This window comes from Malaclemys terrapin, chromosome 8, assembly GCF_027887155.1.
Source record: "Malaclemys terrapin pileata isolate rMalTer1 chromosome 8, rMalTer1.hap1, whole genome shotgun sequence".
Classification (NCBI taxonomy): domain Eukaryota; kingdom Metazoa; phylum Chordata; order Testudines; family Emydidae; genus Malaclemys; species Malaclemys terrapin.
In genome coordinates, this window is record NC_071512.1 from 20834464 (window position 1) to 20854322 (window position 19859).

At 47.3% G+C, this 19859-nt stretch overlaps 1 protein-coding gene across 2 annotated transcripts in view; it reads right to left on the bottom strand.

The window, feature by feature from the left end:
* The window catches only part of SH3PXD2B (SH3 and PX domains 2B), a 127793-nt gene extending 108555 nt beyond the window's left edge, over window positions 1–19238 (bottom strand). For both annotated transcript variants that reach the window (XM_054038117.1, XM_054038115.1), the window contains exon 1: window positions 18920–19238. In XM_054038117.1, coding sequence (XP_053894092.1) covers window positions 18920–18991 — 72 coding nt within the window. In that variant the 5' untranslated portion in view covers window positions 18992–19238. The remainder of the gene's footprint in view (window positions 1–18919) is intronic.
* Between the last annotated feature and the right edge of the window lie 621 nt (window positions 19239–19859).

Consider the following 19859-nt stretch of genomic DNA (forward strand, 5'->3'; position numbering starts at 1 on the left):
ACAAGGACCCGGCCTGCCCCAGAAACACCCCAGGGCCCTGCCCCTCTGTGTGGGCAGGCAGGCTCAGCAGGGCAGGATCAAAGTGTAGAGGGGCTTAATGTGGAAGGATCTAGATGTGGGTTGAGAGGTTTCTGGGGGGGGGAGAGGGGGGGACAATCTGGGTGTGGGCAGCTCAGTGGGGGAATCTGGATGCACAGGGGCTTGTTGGGGGGTTCTGGGTGCAACAGTAACGGGACTCTGCAGGGGGGTCCAGGTGAAGATGGTTGGGGCTGAGAGGTGGGGGGTGGTCTGGATGTGCAGGGGATAGGGCTTGGCAGGGGGGTCTGGGTATGGCGGGTTCAGTGGGGGGGGGGTCCAGATGCTGGGGGAATGGGGCTCAGTGGGGTGGGGGATCTAGATGTAGCTGGTTGGGGCTTGGTAGGGTAGGGATCCAGGTGCCGGTGGCTCATCGGGGTGGTCCACGTGCAGGGGGAGTGTGGCGCATCGGGGGGGAGGGGGGGAGGCTCAGCAGGAGGGTCTGGGTATGAGGGGGTCTGGATGCATGGGGGTTGGGCTGATGGGGAGCAGCTCCCTGTACAGGAATCCCTCTCCCTGCAACTGAGGAGCAATAGGTGCAGGAAGTGGGGCTGGGGGGGGAGGAAGGGCTTGCAGAGCTGCCAGCAGCCGGGAGAGAAATCTGGGAGTGGGTATGACCTGGCCCTGGATGCCGTGCAGGGGAAAAGGAAGTCCTGTCCTCTCCAGCCCAGCCAGGACTAGTAGCGGAGCCTGGCACAGGGTAGGAGCCACCAGCTGGGTCTTCCCCAATCCCACCTCCTGTCCCACAGTGATTTACCTCTCTGCCAGCTGCCCTGGGCATCCAAAACATACTGCTGGGGAAGGTTGCATGACCACTCTTGTGACCTCCCTTTGCTTCCCCATCAGAAATTCATTTTTCTGCAGGGAAGCAAAGAAATCTGTGGGGGACATAAATTCTGTGCATGTGCAGTGGCACAGAATTCCCCGGGGAAGGATGGTACAGCACAGAGTTGTAGCCTGTTGAGTTCTCATGATCCCAGCAAGTTCAGAGATCGCTCTGCATTTCCTCTAATGGCTCTGAATGCCTTGAGGTTTGGTTTACTTTTAACTTGTTTTAGGTCAGTTATCTTCCTGTTCTATAAAGCAATCTGTAATTAATTCCTGTAATTGTAGGTTATTCAAGATGCCGATGATGAACCACAGGTTTTTAATTGGTAATGAATGCAAAAATAAGCAATTTTGATTCATCTGCTGTGGCTGAAGGCAGACAAATAATGGAATTAGATGATGATTTGTTATTTAGTACTTTATGTATTTCACACAAATCAAATATGACCCTTGGGCTCCTGACAAAGTGCCAGTGTAGTTCTTGCTATTGCAAAGTTTGGGATACCGTGGCCAAAAGCAAGTTCACTCTTCCCTCCCCACCCCACTTCACCATATGCTCACACTATGCTGCCGGAAATTCAAAAGCCCACCCAACAAAAGATGAGGACAACTTTTGGAAGACCAAGGTTAACAGGAGCGATAAAACTTTAGATGATGCTTTGGCAAGAACATGGCTCAAGTATAACTGAATTAAAATATAATCCATTACATTTTTAAATTTTTCACCACAGAGACAGCCATCCATTTCTCCAGAATGCAATCTGACCAGCATCCAATGTCACTACTAGAACCTGAAGCGAAGACCAGAGGAAAAAGAAACACCTAACTATTTTGTCCATCAGATATGCTTGGATATCCAGATACTACGGTACCCCAATCTGGGAATAAAATTCATCCAGCATCTCAGGCTGGATTGTCAATATAAGACTAGCTAAAGCCAAGAGACCATAAAGGAGACTGAGGGGAGCTGAGTACTCTTAAGGGTGATGTCTTCAAATCAAGATTAAAGAAGATGCTACCTGAGGAATCTTCCTCCTGTTCTCTAGATATGGGACTTCACTCCAGCACATTTTAAAGAAAAGTCACAGATGATCAACCCAAAATTTAGCCTACTTCGCCTTCCCTCCTCTCTTTATACACTGTAATGAATTGGGTAGCGTGTTATCAGCACCTCTGCCCCTTACTGGATGGAATCAGAACTGAAAATAGTGCCTAAATTTATGGACTACACTAGCAGTGGCTCTCAACCTTTCCAGACTACTGTACACCTTTCAGGAGTCTGATTTGTACCCCAAAGTCTTACCGCACTTAAAAATGACTTCCTTATATAATCAGACAAAAAAATTTAAAAAAGCGTCACAGCACACGATTACTGAAAAATTGCTTACTTTCTCATTTTTACCACATAATTATAAAATAAATCAACTGGAATATAAATATTATACTTACATTTCAGTGTATAGTCTATAGAGCAGTACAAACAAGTCATTGTCTGTATGAACTTTTAGTTTGTACTGACTTCCCTAGTGCGTTTTATGTAGCCTGTTGTAAAACTAGGCAAATATCTAGATAAGTTGACGTACCCCCTGGAAGACCTCTGCATAACCCCAGGAGTACATGTACCCCTGGTTGAGAACCACTGAACTTGAGCAACCAAGTTTCACTTCTGGTGATACCATGAAGCGCCGAGTGGCCCTAGAATGCAGCATCTGTGACAGCTCTAAAGGCCTTGATGGACTCTGATTGGTCAACATAGGTTTACAGAGTCTAGCTAATCCTTTGTGCAGGTCTCTCCCTACATCCAAAGGAAAAGAGTGCTTTCCCCAAACAACTCAGTTCCAGCCAGAACCTTGCAGTGAGCACCTTTCCCTGGTCAGTGCGAGCCAACTCGAACAAAATCAGAACACAGCATGCATCTTTCTGGCCAATAAAGCGTTAAGCCTCCTCCAGAGCACTTCCAAGCTGCTTTTAGCTTCCCACCAGGGTCTGCAAGGCAGCCAGTATGACATCATTTAGGTTGAAGGCTCTGCTAATATCCCAGCTCACATCCATTCCATAGCATTTCACAGCGTTATATCACTGCTGGCTGCCTGCCTGGAGAAAGCCTGCCAGTGGGGCAGGAGGAAAAGCCAATTTTTCCTCCATTGTTTATTCCTATCCTGCCTTTATTTTGGAGTCAACAGTTTATTACACTGGGATGTTAATCAGGTCGTGCAAAGAGATTTACTAGAGCCCAAGTGAATTTAAAACTCAGAGGGGAGATAAGCCAAGAGGTTTGGGTGGGTGAGGGCGCTGAAGGCTTTGCAATTAAGAGGATAGCAATATTTTTCCCTACTCCCCACTTCACTCATTTCATTTAGGTCCTAGTCTTCCTGGAATATCTGTATAACTGAAGTTTACACATTCCATTTAATAGCAGGACAGTCCTACATGGAACCCCCTATCCCCAGCTCAACCAACAATTTGCAGAAAAAGCAAATTCTAAATATCTGTGGGAAACGCTGCTTCATCAGCTTCCCAGCAGGAAGATGGCTTTAGAGCTCTTCCCTTGTGAATATTTCCCCCTTTATGCCAAGGGTCCCATGTTGCTGACACATTCTCTTAGCTGAGAAATGCATGTTAATCTCTTCAGAACCTACCTTATACCCCTCCCATGGGCTATGCTCAGCATCTATCTATACCAGCCCCTGCTGGCCCAGAGGACAAGAAAACCAGACCAGAAAGTAGGCATCCAGCTGTTCCCTTATGGTAATGAGGCCACTAAAGACCAGATTTTCAAAGGTATTTAGGCACCTAGTAGGATTTGCAAAACTCCAATTGAAATTAACGTCAGTTCAGAGTCTACCCTGCTTAAGCACTTTTGAAAAATCCCACCAAGTGCCTAAATATCTTCGGGAAAAAAAACTCTCACCCTAAAGCCCACAGTTTAGGGCTAAACAGTGTTGGTGTGGCACCTTCCCCCAGTGCGCATCATCCAACTGGAAGAGCTTTTTGTAATGGAGGTGGCTGGTGCTGGAAAGGAGATGCAAGTTCTAGGTCCACAGAATTCACTGGCCCAGCTTCCACAAGGAGAAGCCTGAGTGGATTCATTCTCAGCCGCAGTGAAGTCACTAACAGCGCCATGCGAGGAACAGAAGAGAGGGAAGCGGACAACTCGATTCAGTGGAAAATGTTCGGTAGGGGCAGCCCTGCCCTGGCTTGTTGGGGTGTGGAAGTGGACAGAATTACTTAATAGGTCTTCTCCAGACCTAATTCTATGATCCTATGAAAACAGGATATCAAAACTAGCACCACCCCTTTTCCAATGGAAACAGAGGCTCCTCAAGGAGTGGTCTTACTGGGACTGCAACCAGCTCTCCCCTATTTCTCAGCATCCACCCAAAGTGCTCCAGCCCAGAGTGACAAGCACAGCTGGGCTAAGCAGCAAAAAGGAGGTGGGGGAAGTCCAAAGCTCAATTCCAACTTGCTCATTTCCTAGAGGGGTGGGGAGACTAGAGCAAACAGCGAGGAAGCCAGAAGGGGGCTGCAACACCACCACGTGCAATGGCCAGCAGCCAAGAGAAACAGTCCCAGTGATCTAAATATTTACAGGCTTTCCCAGGCCAACAGCAGGGTGTGCACAGGAGAGAGAAACTAGCTGATGCTGTGAAACCTGGGAACTGACAGTTCCTCTTTCTTAGAAAAGGATTCCTTATTCTTCCTCACTCCCAACCCAGTATCGCTAGAAAGCGTCAGCACCACCCTCCCATCCAGGCTGCTGTATACATCAGCGGTGTTAAACTTCAATTAAGTCTGAGGCTCAGGCACAAAAATTTAGCGTTGGCATAAGCAAGCAAGACTTTGAGAGTTGTGCCCTCTTACACCACAGCTTAATTGGACCCCAAGACCCATAAGAGAGCAAAGGAACTTCTAGGCTGTGCTCATGAGATCTGTCAAAACACCAGTCATGGCAAGGTCCCTGCCAGGAGGAGGAACAGATGGTGTGTGTGTGCACAGCATCATGCCCACCTCACACACTATATATGAATAAACAGAAGAGACCTCTAGGCTCAAGATGGTTCATGGCCTCAGATCCATTCTAGAGTAGAGGCAGCATAGACTCTGTCTTTTCAGATATACTACCCATTCCAAAGACAGGGGAGTAGGTCTTCCCTCCAGCTCCATGTTGATTTTGCTGGGCTGCGAAGGGTTTAGAAGTCGCAATGGCAGCTACCATGGCACAATGGGACCTTGCTGAAATATAGAAGCAGAGGAGCATTGTATGTTGAAGTCACTCAGTCACACAGCTGATGTGAGCCTTACAGAACAGAGCTCAGCCAGACCCTTGCCTAACTAATCCAACCTTCCACTTGCTCTCGCTCCTTTGTGTGTTGAATGCTGAATAATCCTTTACACAAAATGGAGCGAGACAGACATGAGATTCTGGTCCCTCTGACAATCACACCTATGACTTGGCTCCCCCAAACCTCCCATGGAGCACAGAGTTAGGGGTACCAACTTCTTAAAAGTTACTGAACAAGCCTGGTGAGGGGCATATTGGGCCAACAGAAACCTCTGAGGCAGTATTTCCAGCTAACAGATATTTATGTATCTATCAAGCCTGCTCCAACTGATCAAAGAAGCGAGAGATGGAAAAAGACCTATTAGGTCATCTTGTGCATCCCGCTGACTAGTGCAGGATTGTCCCTACAGAGACTCTCTCATATGACCTCATGCATATCACACACACACAATCCCTTCCACCCCTCTGTATTCCTCCAGGTGGAGCTCAAAACAAGAACATGACAGTGGAAAGTGGGACCAAAAAAAATATATATCAAGAAGGGAACTGCCAAAAATGACAAGTTACTAGAGAGATGCAAATGGCATTTGGCCAACCGTAACAGAGCTGTCAATGTACGCTGCCATTCAACTATCACGTTAGAAATGACTCTGGCAACTGGAGGGGAAACATGCTGGCAAGTTACAGTGAATCAAATGCCTTCCTCCAGCCCAGAGGGAGGTCCATCCCCCCTCAATGGGAGCATACAGCAAGGATGAGGAAAACCTTAGCTAAGTCTGCTGGAAATGGTACCCACCAGAAGTAGCATCACATAGTAACTGAGAACTTCCTCAGCGGACTCCAAATGCCACAGAATCATCAGAAAAGCAGGATGGATGTAACTATGAAAATCCCAAAGGAAAAAAAATCAGAAGCAGCCAAGCGATTCCAAAGTCTAGCACTGAGAATGGGGGGGAGGGGGTTTAGCATTTGATCAGGAATTCAGTTCAAATTTTATCTCTTCATGGCATGTTCAGCCCAGATTCCCACCCCACCCCCAACCCCACGCTCAAAGAAATTAAACGCCCAGGGAGCACTGTCTGAAGCTGGGATTATTATTTTAGAGACAGCTGGAGCAGGATCTTTGCATCGCCAGAAACTATACATTTGATAATTAATATTCCTTGAACTCCTGAAGTGGTTGAAGACCATAAAGCACTTTACAAACATTAAGTCTCACATATTGCCTGAGACATGCTTCCCCAATTTATAAATGGAGGCTAATGGAGACAGGCAGCTTAAGTGACTTGCTTAAGGTCATTCAATAAGTCAGTGACTAAACGAAGAATAGAGCCAAGGAATCTTGATTCCCAAAGTCCCTCCTCAAAACACCAAACTACACTCATTTATTGGGGTTACTACATATTACATTTGACTCTAGGAGTCTCTGCTGGAGTCTTCACCTAAGCCTGAAAAGGGGATATAAAGCACACACCCCAGTATTAGGCTAGATCCCTCAAGCACTGAGCCACAAGACAGAAGTCACAGTAGAACATACAGCACCAGTAACAAGAATTCTCCCTTAGAGGTACCTTTCTTAGACAGTGCCCAAGAGTCAGATGGCTACAGACATGGCTCCCTACAGGATTCAGGTGGAGTCCTGCTTTTCATAACGCCCACATCCCCAACTTGTAAAACTCACCTGTGCCACAGTGGGCCAAAACATAGCCTTGGGGTAGCTGCATCTTAGGAAGTTCTAGTGTCCCTAAACTCATACTACAGGTCTCAGAGGGGAACAGGAGCAGGCCACTTAGATGGAGTCTTCACTATGTCCCTGTATAGAAATGCGGGATTAAGATCTGCTCTATGCATGCTGGGCGTGATCATCTGGCTCATGTCAAGATGCCCATGAGTTAACTGGGTGTCCCTTATCTATGCTCCCATTTGGGCACAATCCTTGGTTTCTTCAGAGGGAAGCAAAGATACTTCCTTCATCTTTTATTAGAGGCACACACAGTTACTAATGGAGAAGACGACACTTGTTGAGACTGACCCAGCAGAAATATGCAATCTACTCCATCTCTTATACTATGCCCATCACGGAGACATCCCAGTGTCCAAGTGACTAGCACTCTATGCCAATGACTTGCAGCTGCATCTACAGGAGACAGTGATCACTACCTCACGTATGCGTGCCAGAGTAATCCCATCAGCACCAGAAACCAGAGATCACTTGGCCCTGAGTACCACACACGGTACCAGGGATCTTGCCTCACCCCCCCAAACTCCTAGAGCCAGATCCAAATGCAAAGCACTGTGTTTCTTCCCTCGTCCGTTAGAGAGGTTTAGGGCAGCAATACATTTAGGGCTTATTTCACTGCATTGTTAGCTGATGGTAGAACTCTAGTTTTGTCCCTAACCTGACTCCCATCCACACACAAAAAATCTCTAGTTGGAGCTAGCTGGCCCATGGGGGGGGGGGGGGGTGAAGCCGGGGTGGTGCGGAGGCTGGAGCAAGAAATGCAGTAGGGACGCAGCAGCTTGAGTTACAACTCATCAGCTGCTAATCCAATCACTAAGTAGCTCCAATGTAGTTTCTCAGTGTGGTTGCTCTCACAGTAGCTAGCTGGAGTGGAGTAACTTGAGTGCACTAACTTAAGCTACCCACTGCAGTAAAGAAAAGCTCTTAGTAGAGATTTCTTGTGACTATGTCCTTCCTCACCCGTCAAGACTCTTCCAACGTAGTGCTTCCATACTGTAATGAACAAACTGGACAGCGTGTAAGTAGGCTTTTGCCCTCTACTGCACAGAACCAGTGCTGCTCAGCTGTGAGTCATAGCCCTTATGCTGCTAATGGAGATTCTTCCTGAGTTCAAGTGGTAGGGGCCTGTGTGTTTCAAGCAGGGGGAAGAATGTTCTCTCCCTATGGCTGCTGTGAAATTCTGAGTGGCCATGCTCTGTACCGTGCTGCACACTCTGAAGTCACAGGTGGCCGCAGATTTGTCACAGTATAGTACTGGCCGCCGAACCAACAGAGTCCCTCCAAATCCATCCCATGCCATTCAAGAGGCATAGTAATCATTTACATCACAAAACAGGAAAATGCTATTGACACCTGGCATACTTCTTGGGTTGGGCTCCTAGGAAGTTTGGTGCTACTGACCCTTCACCTGTAAGGGTGTCAGTGTCGGTCCACAGACACTCAACACGGTTACTAACACAAAGCCAGATATAACCACCTCCATCAGAGAGAAGCTGTCTGCAGAGTGATTTCAAATGGGTTTGAGCCTGTGTGGTCCTACGTCCAGAGAGACACTATGTACAATAAACCTCTCTGTGGAAAAATCCGCATCTCTTTCTCCAGCAGATGGAAAAGGGATCAGCCCCTCCACTTCACACCCCCCCCCCCCCCAACACAGGGAGAAAATGCTACAGTCTTATCTCTGGGAATGTTGACTTGTTCTGCACTCCTAGAAAACAATGGGGAGAAATAATCCAAAGGGGCTGGGGAACCAAACCAGCTGAGAGAACTAACCAAAACAGAGCAGGGGTTAACAGAAAAGATGAAGGAGCAGGAAAATTATAAGAGGAAAAGAAAGAGAAGGGAGGTGACTGGAAACAAAGAAAATTCTTGGCTGTGCGCTGCTTGCTTTTGGCCCCTGTCCACTGGTCTCTGAGCCCTTTTCCACAGCAGGAGTGCAGGGCTGTGGAGGGGAAAGTGGAGATCTCTCTAGCTTTCATGCTGCAGGACAGTTGAGAAGCCCATCAGGTCCCTCTCTGGGCCAGCGTCAGGGCAGGAGAGGGGAGACAATCTGACAGCTCCATTTACTGGCATGCTTGGCTGGCTTTGGAAGCTTTGTTATTCCCTCACGCCTGCACAGCCTGTTTCACAAGCCAAGCAAGCGAGAAGCACAGACGTTCTGGTTCAGGCGGCAAAGACAGCACCGGTGGGGAGCGGGAGAAAGAGATGAATACTTTCCAGCAACAACTGCAGGGCATCTTGATCCTCAATGTTCATGTTTAATTTAGACCTAGCTGGAGATAGGGAAGCAGCAGCGTCAATGCTGCAGGATAGTGGGGTAGGGAGCAGTCAGGAGACCATGGGATGAAGATGGGGCACAGCACAGCAAGAAGTAGGAGGAGACAGTGAGATGAAGATGGATAGAGTAGTACCACAGCATGCCAACAAGGGAAAGCAATCTAATTGCCCATTTGCCCCGGAGTCTGCTGGACTATATATCAAACACTTTTAAATTGCTTGGATTCACCCCTGTTCCAATGCCCTGTTAACTCCCAAGGCGTGCCAGATCTCCACATTTTGCTGCTTTATAAACCAGATGGGGCGAGGCATTGTCTGAGTGAAAGGAAAAGGAACAGCTGGTCTGAAAAGCATGTGCATGCATACTCTGATCAGAGACCCTGCTTCCTGGGCTTCCCTCACCCTTTAGGCAAAGATTCCTCAGTCCCAAGACACATGCACTGGTTTGTTTGCTGTGAGTCACACAGAGGTCAAACATATGGGTTCTCTTGTTTCCCCATTTCCCAATGCTACATGGAACAGATGAAAGATAGAGCTCCCCTCTCAAAAGAAAGGCAGTGCAGGACCCTTGATTCAAAGATCTAATAATGTCCTTGTCTCTTTCAAATAAATTTTTTAACTGCAATTTAACATGAAAACTACTTACTAATTCTGTTTCTAGACCCAAGCGCAGAGCTTTCCCATTAACTTCAAAAGGGTATTTTTTTGACTGAGCTGGCTCGCTAAAAAATAGCAACGTGGCAATGACAGCTCAAGCAGCAGCACAAACTAGCCACCCGAGTACAGATACCTGGGGAACTAGGCCAATGCTGCTGCGGTTACACTGCTATATTTAGCGAGCTAGCTTGATCAAAGCTAGCGCAGGTATCCCTACATGTGCTGCAATTACATCTCCCAATTCCAGCGTATTCATACCCTGTGTAACCACAGGCAGAATTTGGTCCTTTACAGTTTTGTTGTGCTAGGGTATTTTAGGTAGTCAGTGTTAAGATATACAGACAGGGAAACAAAACTAGTAGTACTTTGAATTTCTATGGTGTCTTTCAGGACCCAAAAGCACTTCACAAACATTAATACATTAATTAAGCCTCAGTCCCTAGGGGAAGGCAGGTAAGGACATGGAGAGATCACTGCAGTGGGACATAGCAGCTATTTAACACCACACAACAGACTAGGACAGAAAGTAAAGATGGGTCCAAACCTCCGTGAACTTTGGGGGAAACCTGTGCTCCAATGCTTTCAAGTGTTTTGCCTTGAGACCACTTCTAACAGGAAAAGAGCAGCATCACAGCCAATTGAAAAGAAATGTCGCATTTTGCAATGATGCCACAGCTGAAGGCAACACAGGAAGTTGCTAAAAGATCTTCTAGGAAGTTGTGATGGAACGGACCTTTGAATCATCCCTTGTCCTTGTCCTTCACCAGGATCAGCCTGCCTGCCAGCAGTAACCCCTTGAGTGAAGAAGTTTTTCCTAACATGGAGAATTGAACCCTCTGCTTTCCCAGTTTTTATTCTGTAATGAAAATCCGAGTTTCCTGTGTGACCCCCCTGGATGGATTCCTTACCAATAAGTCACTGTTCAACCACATATTTCCCCAGACTAAGCATACCCACCTCCTTAAGTCTTTCCTCATAGGACATTCCAGCCATACCCCAAGTAAGTATGGTCATTCTCTAGAGGATTCTAAGACTTCCAATGCCCTTTTAAAGCTACGCAGCCAATATGGTTCAAAAATAATCCAACTATACATGGCGACCATGGATGCTATCCAACTGATCAAGTCTGAACCACAAATTCTTTATTTCAAAGCTCAAGAGGCACAAGTTCTCCAGACTACCACTTCTATTTCTGCAGGTGGCATCTTCTGTTCAAGACATTTGAGCAGCCCATAAGTTTTGGTGGTTCTTTGGATCAGCAGTCCCTTGGTTCAAAGAAGTCATCATTTCTTCTTTAATGATTCTAGATTTGGCTTCAGATTAGTGTTATGCACATTTTATTTGGCAAATGAAGCCACTAGTAGCTGGTTCACTGTATATGATAGAAGCTCTAGGACCGCCTTGCAGAAAAGATACCTACTGAATCTTTAGAGTCCAGGCTTTAGACCCAAACATAATTTACCTTAAAAATAATTTTTAGTACAACATGGGAAAAAAATCTTATGGATTCTAAACATCAAGGGCCAGACTTTCAGGCAAATTTGTGCATGTACTTTTTGAAAGTACATGGGTAACTACATATGCAAATCAGGTAGTTACAGACATCTGCATGGGCATTTACCCAGCTCGCAGCAGTAGTCATGGTAACTGCATTTGTGCATGCAACTATAATTTGCAACTATACACTTAATCTGGACACTAGTTTTGTGGGATTCTTCCCGTGCACACACAACCCAAAATATCATTATGTTACAGCAAAATCTAAGGAAAACAACCCCCCCACACCATTTCTGTAGAATGCACGGAGTTTTGTTTTGTGCCCTGCAGAAACAGTTTACTATTTAAAACTATAACCTTAGAGGAGTTCTAACAGAATTGAGGAGAATGGGATTGTACAAATGAAAGAAGCAACGAGGTGATGACATACAGTTATTCACCCATATCACAAAACATGTTAACTGCAGCTGCATTCAAATGAAAATCTCTCTCTGTTTGCTTGACAGAAGAAAACTAGATTTGGCAGGGAAAGTTTACTTTTAGGCTTCTAGGAGGGTATTACAAACAGAACTATAAAAAGAAACTAGGCAATATCCTTTAAAGGAAAATTTAGTCTATTTCAACTAGTAAACTATAGATTTAAAAAAAAAAAAAAAAAAACACAACACACCACACCATTCATTTATCAGAACCCAGGACTTGGCAGAGCAGAGCAGAATGACAATCTGCCATTCTGCTGCTTGTAACGATTATTTTTAAACTGTGCTCTTGGACTTTGCCTCTTACGATTTGCAATGTAGCCTTAGGACACACTCACTGGCTATATCCCACAATGGCAGAGTCCTGGAACAGAGCTGGAGTCTCTTACAACACTGTTGGAATGGAAGTGTCACTGCAGGGTTACTGTCCTACTGCATGAATGAAAAGGAGTCACTTATTTAGAATTTGGACTAGAGAGCTGTAAAGTCCAAGCAATCCAGCCTGAGGAGTGAGACCAGCCCCTTCAGCTTGGAGACAAATTAACCTCAAGAATCTCTACAATTTTTTTGCTACTTCCCCTCCATTTCCAGACACAAAGGGGAAAGTATTAGGAATGCTCAGCCAACCGAATGGTCTGATTACACCTCTACCCAGATATAACGCGACCCGATATAACATGAATTCGGCTATAATGCAGTAAAGCAGTGCTCTGGGGGGAGGGGGGGGCTGCGCACTCCGGTGGATCAAAGCAAGTTCGATATAACGCGGTTTCACCTATAACATGGTAAGATTTTTTTGGCTCCCGAGCATAGCGTTACATCGAGGTAGAGGTGTATATATCAACACAAAGAGATGTTAAGAGAAGTTGCCATACCAGCACCACAGTACTGTTTTACAGCCGGCAAAGCAGGGCTCACATCCCTGGAGCAGGAAGTAAGGCTATGTCTACACTACAGGTTATGTTGGCATAACTTACGTTGAAAAAACCACACACACACCAAGCGACATCAGTTACACCAACGTAAGAGCTCATGTGCACAGCGGTCTGTCAGCGGGAGAGCTTCTCCTCCTGACATAATCACCTCTGCGAATAGCAGAAGTTTTATTATGCCAATGGAAGAGCACTCTCCCATCAGCATAGAGTGTCTTCACCAGACATGCTGCAGCAACATAACTGTATCGGTACAGCTGCACTACTGCAGTGTTGTATGTATAGACAGGGCCTTAACCTTCCAACATTCCTCCCTTTCCCCATAGCCTCTCTGCTAGTGGAAACAGGGCTAGTTTGATAGAAGTGGGAGACCAATGTGCCTTGAGGAATCCCCAGCTCAGTAACACAGAAGAAGAAAAAGCCTCCCAGGATCCCAGGGTTTACCACAGAGAGGGGAGCAGGAAAGAGGAAGGAACCTCCCACAATCAGCTCTCGGGCCAAATCTTACTAGGCTTGCTCATGAGTGGGCCCATCAAGGGGCACAACACTTCACACATGCGTAATGCAAGCAGGATTGGACCTCTTCAGTTTTGCCCATTGACTGAGCCCTTTTGAGTACAGCTGGGCTCGTTCTGAATCATCTGCACTGCCCAGGTGCTTTCAAGCCTTGTCTAGACTAGGATTTAAAGGTGTGATGTCCACACAGATTAGCTAGTATGTCTGAATAGACTAATTAAAAGCCACGTTCACACATATGCTAAACTGGCAGAGTTAAAGCCTAGTGAAGTTCCTAGATTTTAGCATGTGTTAAAGCCTACACTTAACTATTCAAAAATGTTAGCTGACACCACACTTTTTAGCCTAGCCTATCCTCAGCCACTTGGGGAGGAAATTGAGAAGTGCCTGATATCACTCAACAATGATCTTTCCAACTCTGTGATGGCCTCTGAAGTGACTCATGAACGTTCCTCCTTAGCCAGAAAGGCAGCAGCGAGATGAGACGTGGGGTCAGGAGGGATTAGAGGTGGATGGAAATATAAAAGCTCCATAAGGGATGCTAAACCCTTCTCCCTGGAAACTATTGTGTGTGTCACCTCTAACAGCAGAAGGTGGGTTGAAAAATTTCCAGGAGAGAGAACAGCTCTAGCATGTATGGTTAAGATAGTGGCAGAGGGATGTGTCACACACACACACATTCCAACAGGGCTGCATGGTATTATTTCACTCCCACTGACAAGACAACACAGACTCACTCTTCAAAAAGGGAGACACCTTCAAAACAGAAGGCACCATATTTCTGCCAAATGGGAAACAGAGCTGAGGATGTAGAAGCTTTTGTCTCTGGCTGCATGCACAGCATTGCACCTTCTACTGTGCTCAGATACCATGGTGATGGACAACTCATCGGAACCTGAAGAAAATAGGTCTTTCCAGACCTCAAAAGCTGGGGAGTAAGACCAGCTGAGTCCTTTCTTGACCCAACTTTACTGGGGGAATGAATATCCCTAGTTTCTCAGAGTGGTCGGAGTGCAGGTAATACAACTGCCCCTTTGTCCAAGCTAAGTAAAGTCTTTGCTCTAAGTGGGGATATAAACTAAATGTTACGGGTCATTTACAGGTCCGGTCACAGCGCTGGGAATGGGGGAAAGAGTTCCTCCACACTCATTTATGATGCTAAGTGGCTGCCCTTAGGGGCCAGAAAAGAGCAGGTTTATGCTCAGAAATGAGATGCTTGGAAGCAAAGGTTTAGTATGTATACTTTGTGGTTGGCTCGGATTTGCCGTTTGCCAGCAGATACAGTCAAAAGCAAGATGACTCAGCTGCGTTCATCCCCTCTTCCTTTGCTGGAAAAAAAATAGGTTTTGATTCTATATAATTAACTGGCTTTGTGAATCTGCCTGGTTCCTATTGATCTCTTCAAACAGGGACAGCACTCTTCTCATTCACTCCAGCACCAACACAGCTCTGTGAGGCTCTGCTTTCCGGAAGATTCTAGCCACTTCCTAGGCTCTGATCCAGCTTTGAGCCCCCTTGGCTTTCACTATTTCTTAACTCCATCCGAGGAGAACTACTGCAGAGGAACAAGACAGGATGTTTGAGACTTGGGTTCAAAGAGGGGAACCTGGAAGCAATGAGTGGATGAGCCGCACACAGTCAATCACCAGTGACCGGTTAAAGAACACGCCTTCCAGCCACGTTCTCCTCACAAGCTAGAAAGTTTCAGGGCAGGATGTTCCATCACATTAAGGGTTTTATCCTCCAAACTGCACATGGAGAGTAGTGATGGGAATTTTCCATATCACAAAGCCAACCAGAATCCCACTAAAATGTCCCCATCTCCATTCCCACCCCCAATAACTCACAAAAGATTTTTCTCTGCTGGAAGACGGTGAATGTTACCAATGCTCCTGATTCCATCTGATCCCCAGGGACTTTCCCTTTGTGGATGTATACAGCAGGCAGCAAAATGACCTCTCTGGCTGATTAAAGAACAGAATGGAGGAGTTCCAAAAGGACCCCTGTCCAGTACTCCTTGGCTGGAAGGACTGGTGGCAATCACACAATAAGCCTGGAGGGGAAGCAGGGACTCAAAGATATGGAGAATTCCCAACCCCAGGTAAAGAGGCCTAGAAGAATGAGGAATTAGACACTCTTGCAGGTATCCTCCCACACACTGACAAAAACTGAGAAAAGTTCAATAGTTACCTAGTCTCCCAGTACAAAATACAGAAACCATAGGAAGCTAAGTTCACTCACATATACATTTTCCAGGAATGATGATGCATCATCTAAGTAAGATGAGCAAGCATGGTCAAGGCAAAGTAGAGGGGGAAAGAGATGCGAGTTTGGGGACTGGAGGAGGAAAAGCAAAGCAAAGTTTGGGTCTGCCTACTCAGGGGCAGGGGAAGAAAGCTTGGGTCTGCTTAGTTATAGTTATGTTACCAGACTTCTGGTTTTCCCTGGCTGTTTGCTCACTGCCACATGGTAGCTTTGCTAGCAAAGCATAGGCAAGAGTAACCCAGAGAGGTGCCTTTTTAAAAGGTAGCATTTCTTTAAGAACTCCGGGGTGTCACAGCTCAGTCATTATTAAAATGCACATTAGTGGAAGGAGAAAGTCACTCAAATTCTAGGTCATAGCCTAGACCATATAGGAGGTGCCTTATGTGGTGCAGAATGAACAATGTGTGCGTCACTGGACTGTCCCATGTTAAGGTTATGCCAAGGGGAGAAGCCAGCTTTAAATTTTGTCAGTTATATCATATTTCAAGGCTTTTTCATAAAGTGTCCACAAGGTATTGGGAGGTCCCTGGATCTGTAGTTTATAGGGCATGGGCAGCTCACAATGAATCCAGGACAGAACCCTCTAGCTTCACTTCACAGTCACACGTGGGCGGACACAGGCAGTGCAAACAGATTTAATTGAGCACCTTGATTGCTAACTAGAAAACAGGTCTGTCCCAGTTTCAAAACAAGAAGCTAGAGCACAGCAACTCAGAACTCTGCAACTGGTGGATTTTAAAAGCCATGTTACCAGCACCAGTCCATTTAGCCTGGCGAAAGGGCAGCCAGTTCCACTAGAAAACACACGATGTACTAATGGCAGTTTCTGGGGTTCTCTTACACCAGGGCTTGGCAACTTCTGGCACGCGGCATGCCAGGGTTAGCACCCTGGGGGGCCGGGCCAGTTTGTTTACCTGCCGTGTCCGCAGGTTCAGCCGAGTGCGGCTCCCACTGGCCGTGATTCGCCGCTCCAGGCCAACGGGGGCGGCAGGAAGCCACGGCCAGCACATTCCTCGACCCGCACCGCTTCCCGCAGCCCCCATTGGCCTGGGACAGCGAACCGCGGCCAGTGGGAGCCGCAATCAGCCGAACCTGCGGATGCGACAGGTAAGCAAATTGGCCCGGCCCACCAGGGTGCTTACCCTGGCGAGCTGCGTGCCAGAGGTTGCCGACCCAGTCTTACACCAAGTCTGCCAGGTACCTTTCCAGCATTATCATCCTTTCATTATCAGAGGAACTGGGTTGCAAATCCCAAACACTGGGAATGCAAGTTCCCACCATTAACCATAGCTTTGTCTGCTAGGGGCATGCCTGGGGTTCTATTATATACTGTGCATTGTGTAGATTTCCCACACTAGATTGGACTAAATCCAGCAGCATCCCAGCTCCAGAAGTGGTTACGGCCAGAAACATCAGAGGAAGATGAAATGTCTCTTCCACAGCAATAATACATCATGTTGGGGAATTCATTCCCAATCATTAGTTAAGCGCAGACATGTACAACACTGTACAAGACACAAAGACAGAGATAATCCCTGTCCCCAAAGAGCTCCCAGTTTAGCAGGAACATACCGAAAATCGGCACTAAAGCAACTCCATGACAGATATTATCAACTGGGCATTATGAATGGAAGAAAATCTGATGAAGGAAGCAACAGGCCATGCAGACTGTGTAACAGACATATGGATCAGGACTCACGGCTGTTAAATGTGGAACAACCCCCCACATTCTATAACTACAACAAAATGGCTCCACAAAAGCAGTTCATATCTGCACCCTGCCAAATCCGGCATTGCAGACTCCCATTTCACAACCCACAAGGAGCTAGAAAACCACCGCCCTGTCTGCACCTCTGCTCCCATGTCATCCTACAGGCCTCATCACTCCTTGTTCTTCTCCTCGCTTTTTTGTGTGCTGCCCCTCACACTTGCAACAGCCACCAGCTTCCTGCATGCCACCTGCCTTTCTCTTTTTCTAGCCTTTTCATGCAGACTACTTCAGCCACTTACATCCCCTGTGCATTATTAGCCATTGGCCTGGACACCCTCCTGGGGCTGGATTACAAACTCCTTGGGCAAAGGGCTTATTTTGACTTGGTCTGTAAAGCATTATGCACATTTGCGGAGCTAAATAAATAGTAACAACAGGCCTTTGCCACTAGGTAGGTGGAATATCCGAGAGGAGAGAGCAAGAGGTCCATTCATAGACATATCTTGCTTCAATGGTGATGACATAGGCAGGAGTCGGACTGCAAGTGCTCCCAATAGGCTTGCTCTCCAGGCAGAATCTGACAGCTCGGATGTTGCTGTGAGCTGGGCATGATACATCAAGACTAGGATTCAAACAGCCAGCAATGTACGCAGTGGGTATGGGACATGTGAATTCAAAAAGACTCCCTGCCTTTGTCCTTCTCGGGCTATAGAAATCCAACATGTATTTTTTAATGTTAGCTTCACATATGCACAGAGCAGTACAGCGGGCGTGCTGCCTCCCATGTAAAGCAGGACAAGTTAGGCCACAGCTGAGATAGGAGAATTGGCTGAACAGCCATCACTTTCCTTTAAGGGAATCACAAAATCCGCTTGCTAGCCAGGGAGGCAGCTGCTCCCCAGACTTGCGCCAGCAACTATAATTTAAAACAAACTTTAAAAAACAACTACTACAATTCTGTACCAGGAGTCTCCGCCTCCCATGCAGGGTCAGTGCTTCGGGAACCAAGGAGTCAAACTTCTCCAGAGAGGAGGTCCCTGTGGTGTGAGCAATATGTAACCCTTCCCGTCCCAACCGAAGAAGGGCCAAAGGGAACACTGGCCCTACAACTAGTACTGTGTGAAAGACACACAGTGCCCTGCCTTTGTTTAGTTAAGACAACACAAATGGAGAGTGGGGGACCCTCATACACTCCACCAGCCCAGGAAGTAGCAGCTCCCTGCCGAAGAATAAACTCTCTTCTAAGTGACCATAACTAGCAATAGTAAGAAATTATTGTAAATACAACGAACAGAATATTGCAATGAATCCCCTGTTAAGTTAACGTGGAAGGGGGAGGAAGAGGGTAGATAATTACACACAGTAAAACTTGAAAAAGCTACCCTGATCCTAAGACGATCCCCTTTGCTAGAGAAGCTATCACTGTAACCAGCATTTTCTTTCAGGACTTTACCGAGTCTCACAAGGAGAGGGTTGGCAGGCTCCCAGCTCAGCAGCACCAGGGAGGGCTAGTTTCGGTCTATTTGGAAATAGTTACAGAAGGTCAGAAACCTTAAAGTCCTCACACGCCTTTCCCAAAGGACCTGGGGATGGTTTTGGGACCGGGTGCTCCATCCCCAGACCTGGGAGGCGGGGTTGGGGGGAGGGTTAGACACTCACATAGTGTTTGTTGGGGGTTCGCCTTTTCTGCACGTCCAGCACCTTCACCTCCAAGATGCTCCTCCTGGGCATGGCTCTGTCCTTTGCAATCCGGCCCCCAAAAGCAAAGGGAATGTACAAATAATCCTCCGGGCTACAAAGAAAAGAGGGGGAAGAGCAAGAGACCGGGGCTTGGTGCAGCACAGCTCCTGCCACACATACAGCTGCCAGGCCTTGAACTAGGGAGCAAGCACACAGCGGAAGGGGTGGGGGTGAAAAAAAGAAATGCCCACGGCACGATCAGAGAGACACTGAGCTGGGACAGCAGAGCCTCTGCCACCTCTCCTCTCTTCCTCTCTCTCCCTCCCCCCCGTCCCCTCTCTCCAGAGTTTGCAGATGGAGGACTCCTTCTTCCAGCCCACCCCTGCCGGAGCAGCCTATCCCGCCCAGGCACGGGCAGTGAGTTATGTGCTCAGACCCAGCCCAGCTCCCGGGGCTCTTAAAGGGCTATGAGCACAACTAAGGCTCACACAGTGCCAGCTCGCAGCGCCGGGGTGAGGTGGGGGGACCGATACCTTGCCAGCTACAGGAAATACTGAGGACACAAGAGTTTCTCCAACACCCCTGCCCCCTGGGCTGCTTTCCCCCGGGAGCTGACCGAGCCGCTCCGCATGGCACTGTCTCCTGCTGCTGTCTCTTGCTCCAGCTAGGACTGGCTTTGGTGTCCTCCTCCTTGCCCCAGGGCGCAGCCCCGCCAGCCACATTCTGGGGAGAAGCAGCACCAGAGCAGTGGTTTTCATTTGCAGACCCCTAGCAACATTCAAATGGCAGTGCGGACCCCTTTGGAAATCTTAGACACAATCTGTGCGGACCCCCAGGGGCCCACGGCTCACAGGTTGAAAACCACTATTCTATGGTAACCACAACCTTCCGGGGTCCCCCAAAACCTCTGCTCCCGAGG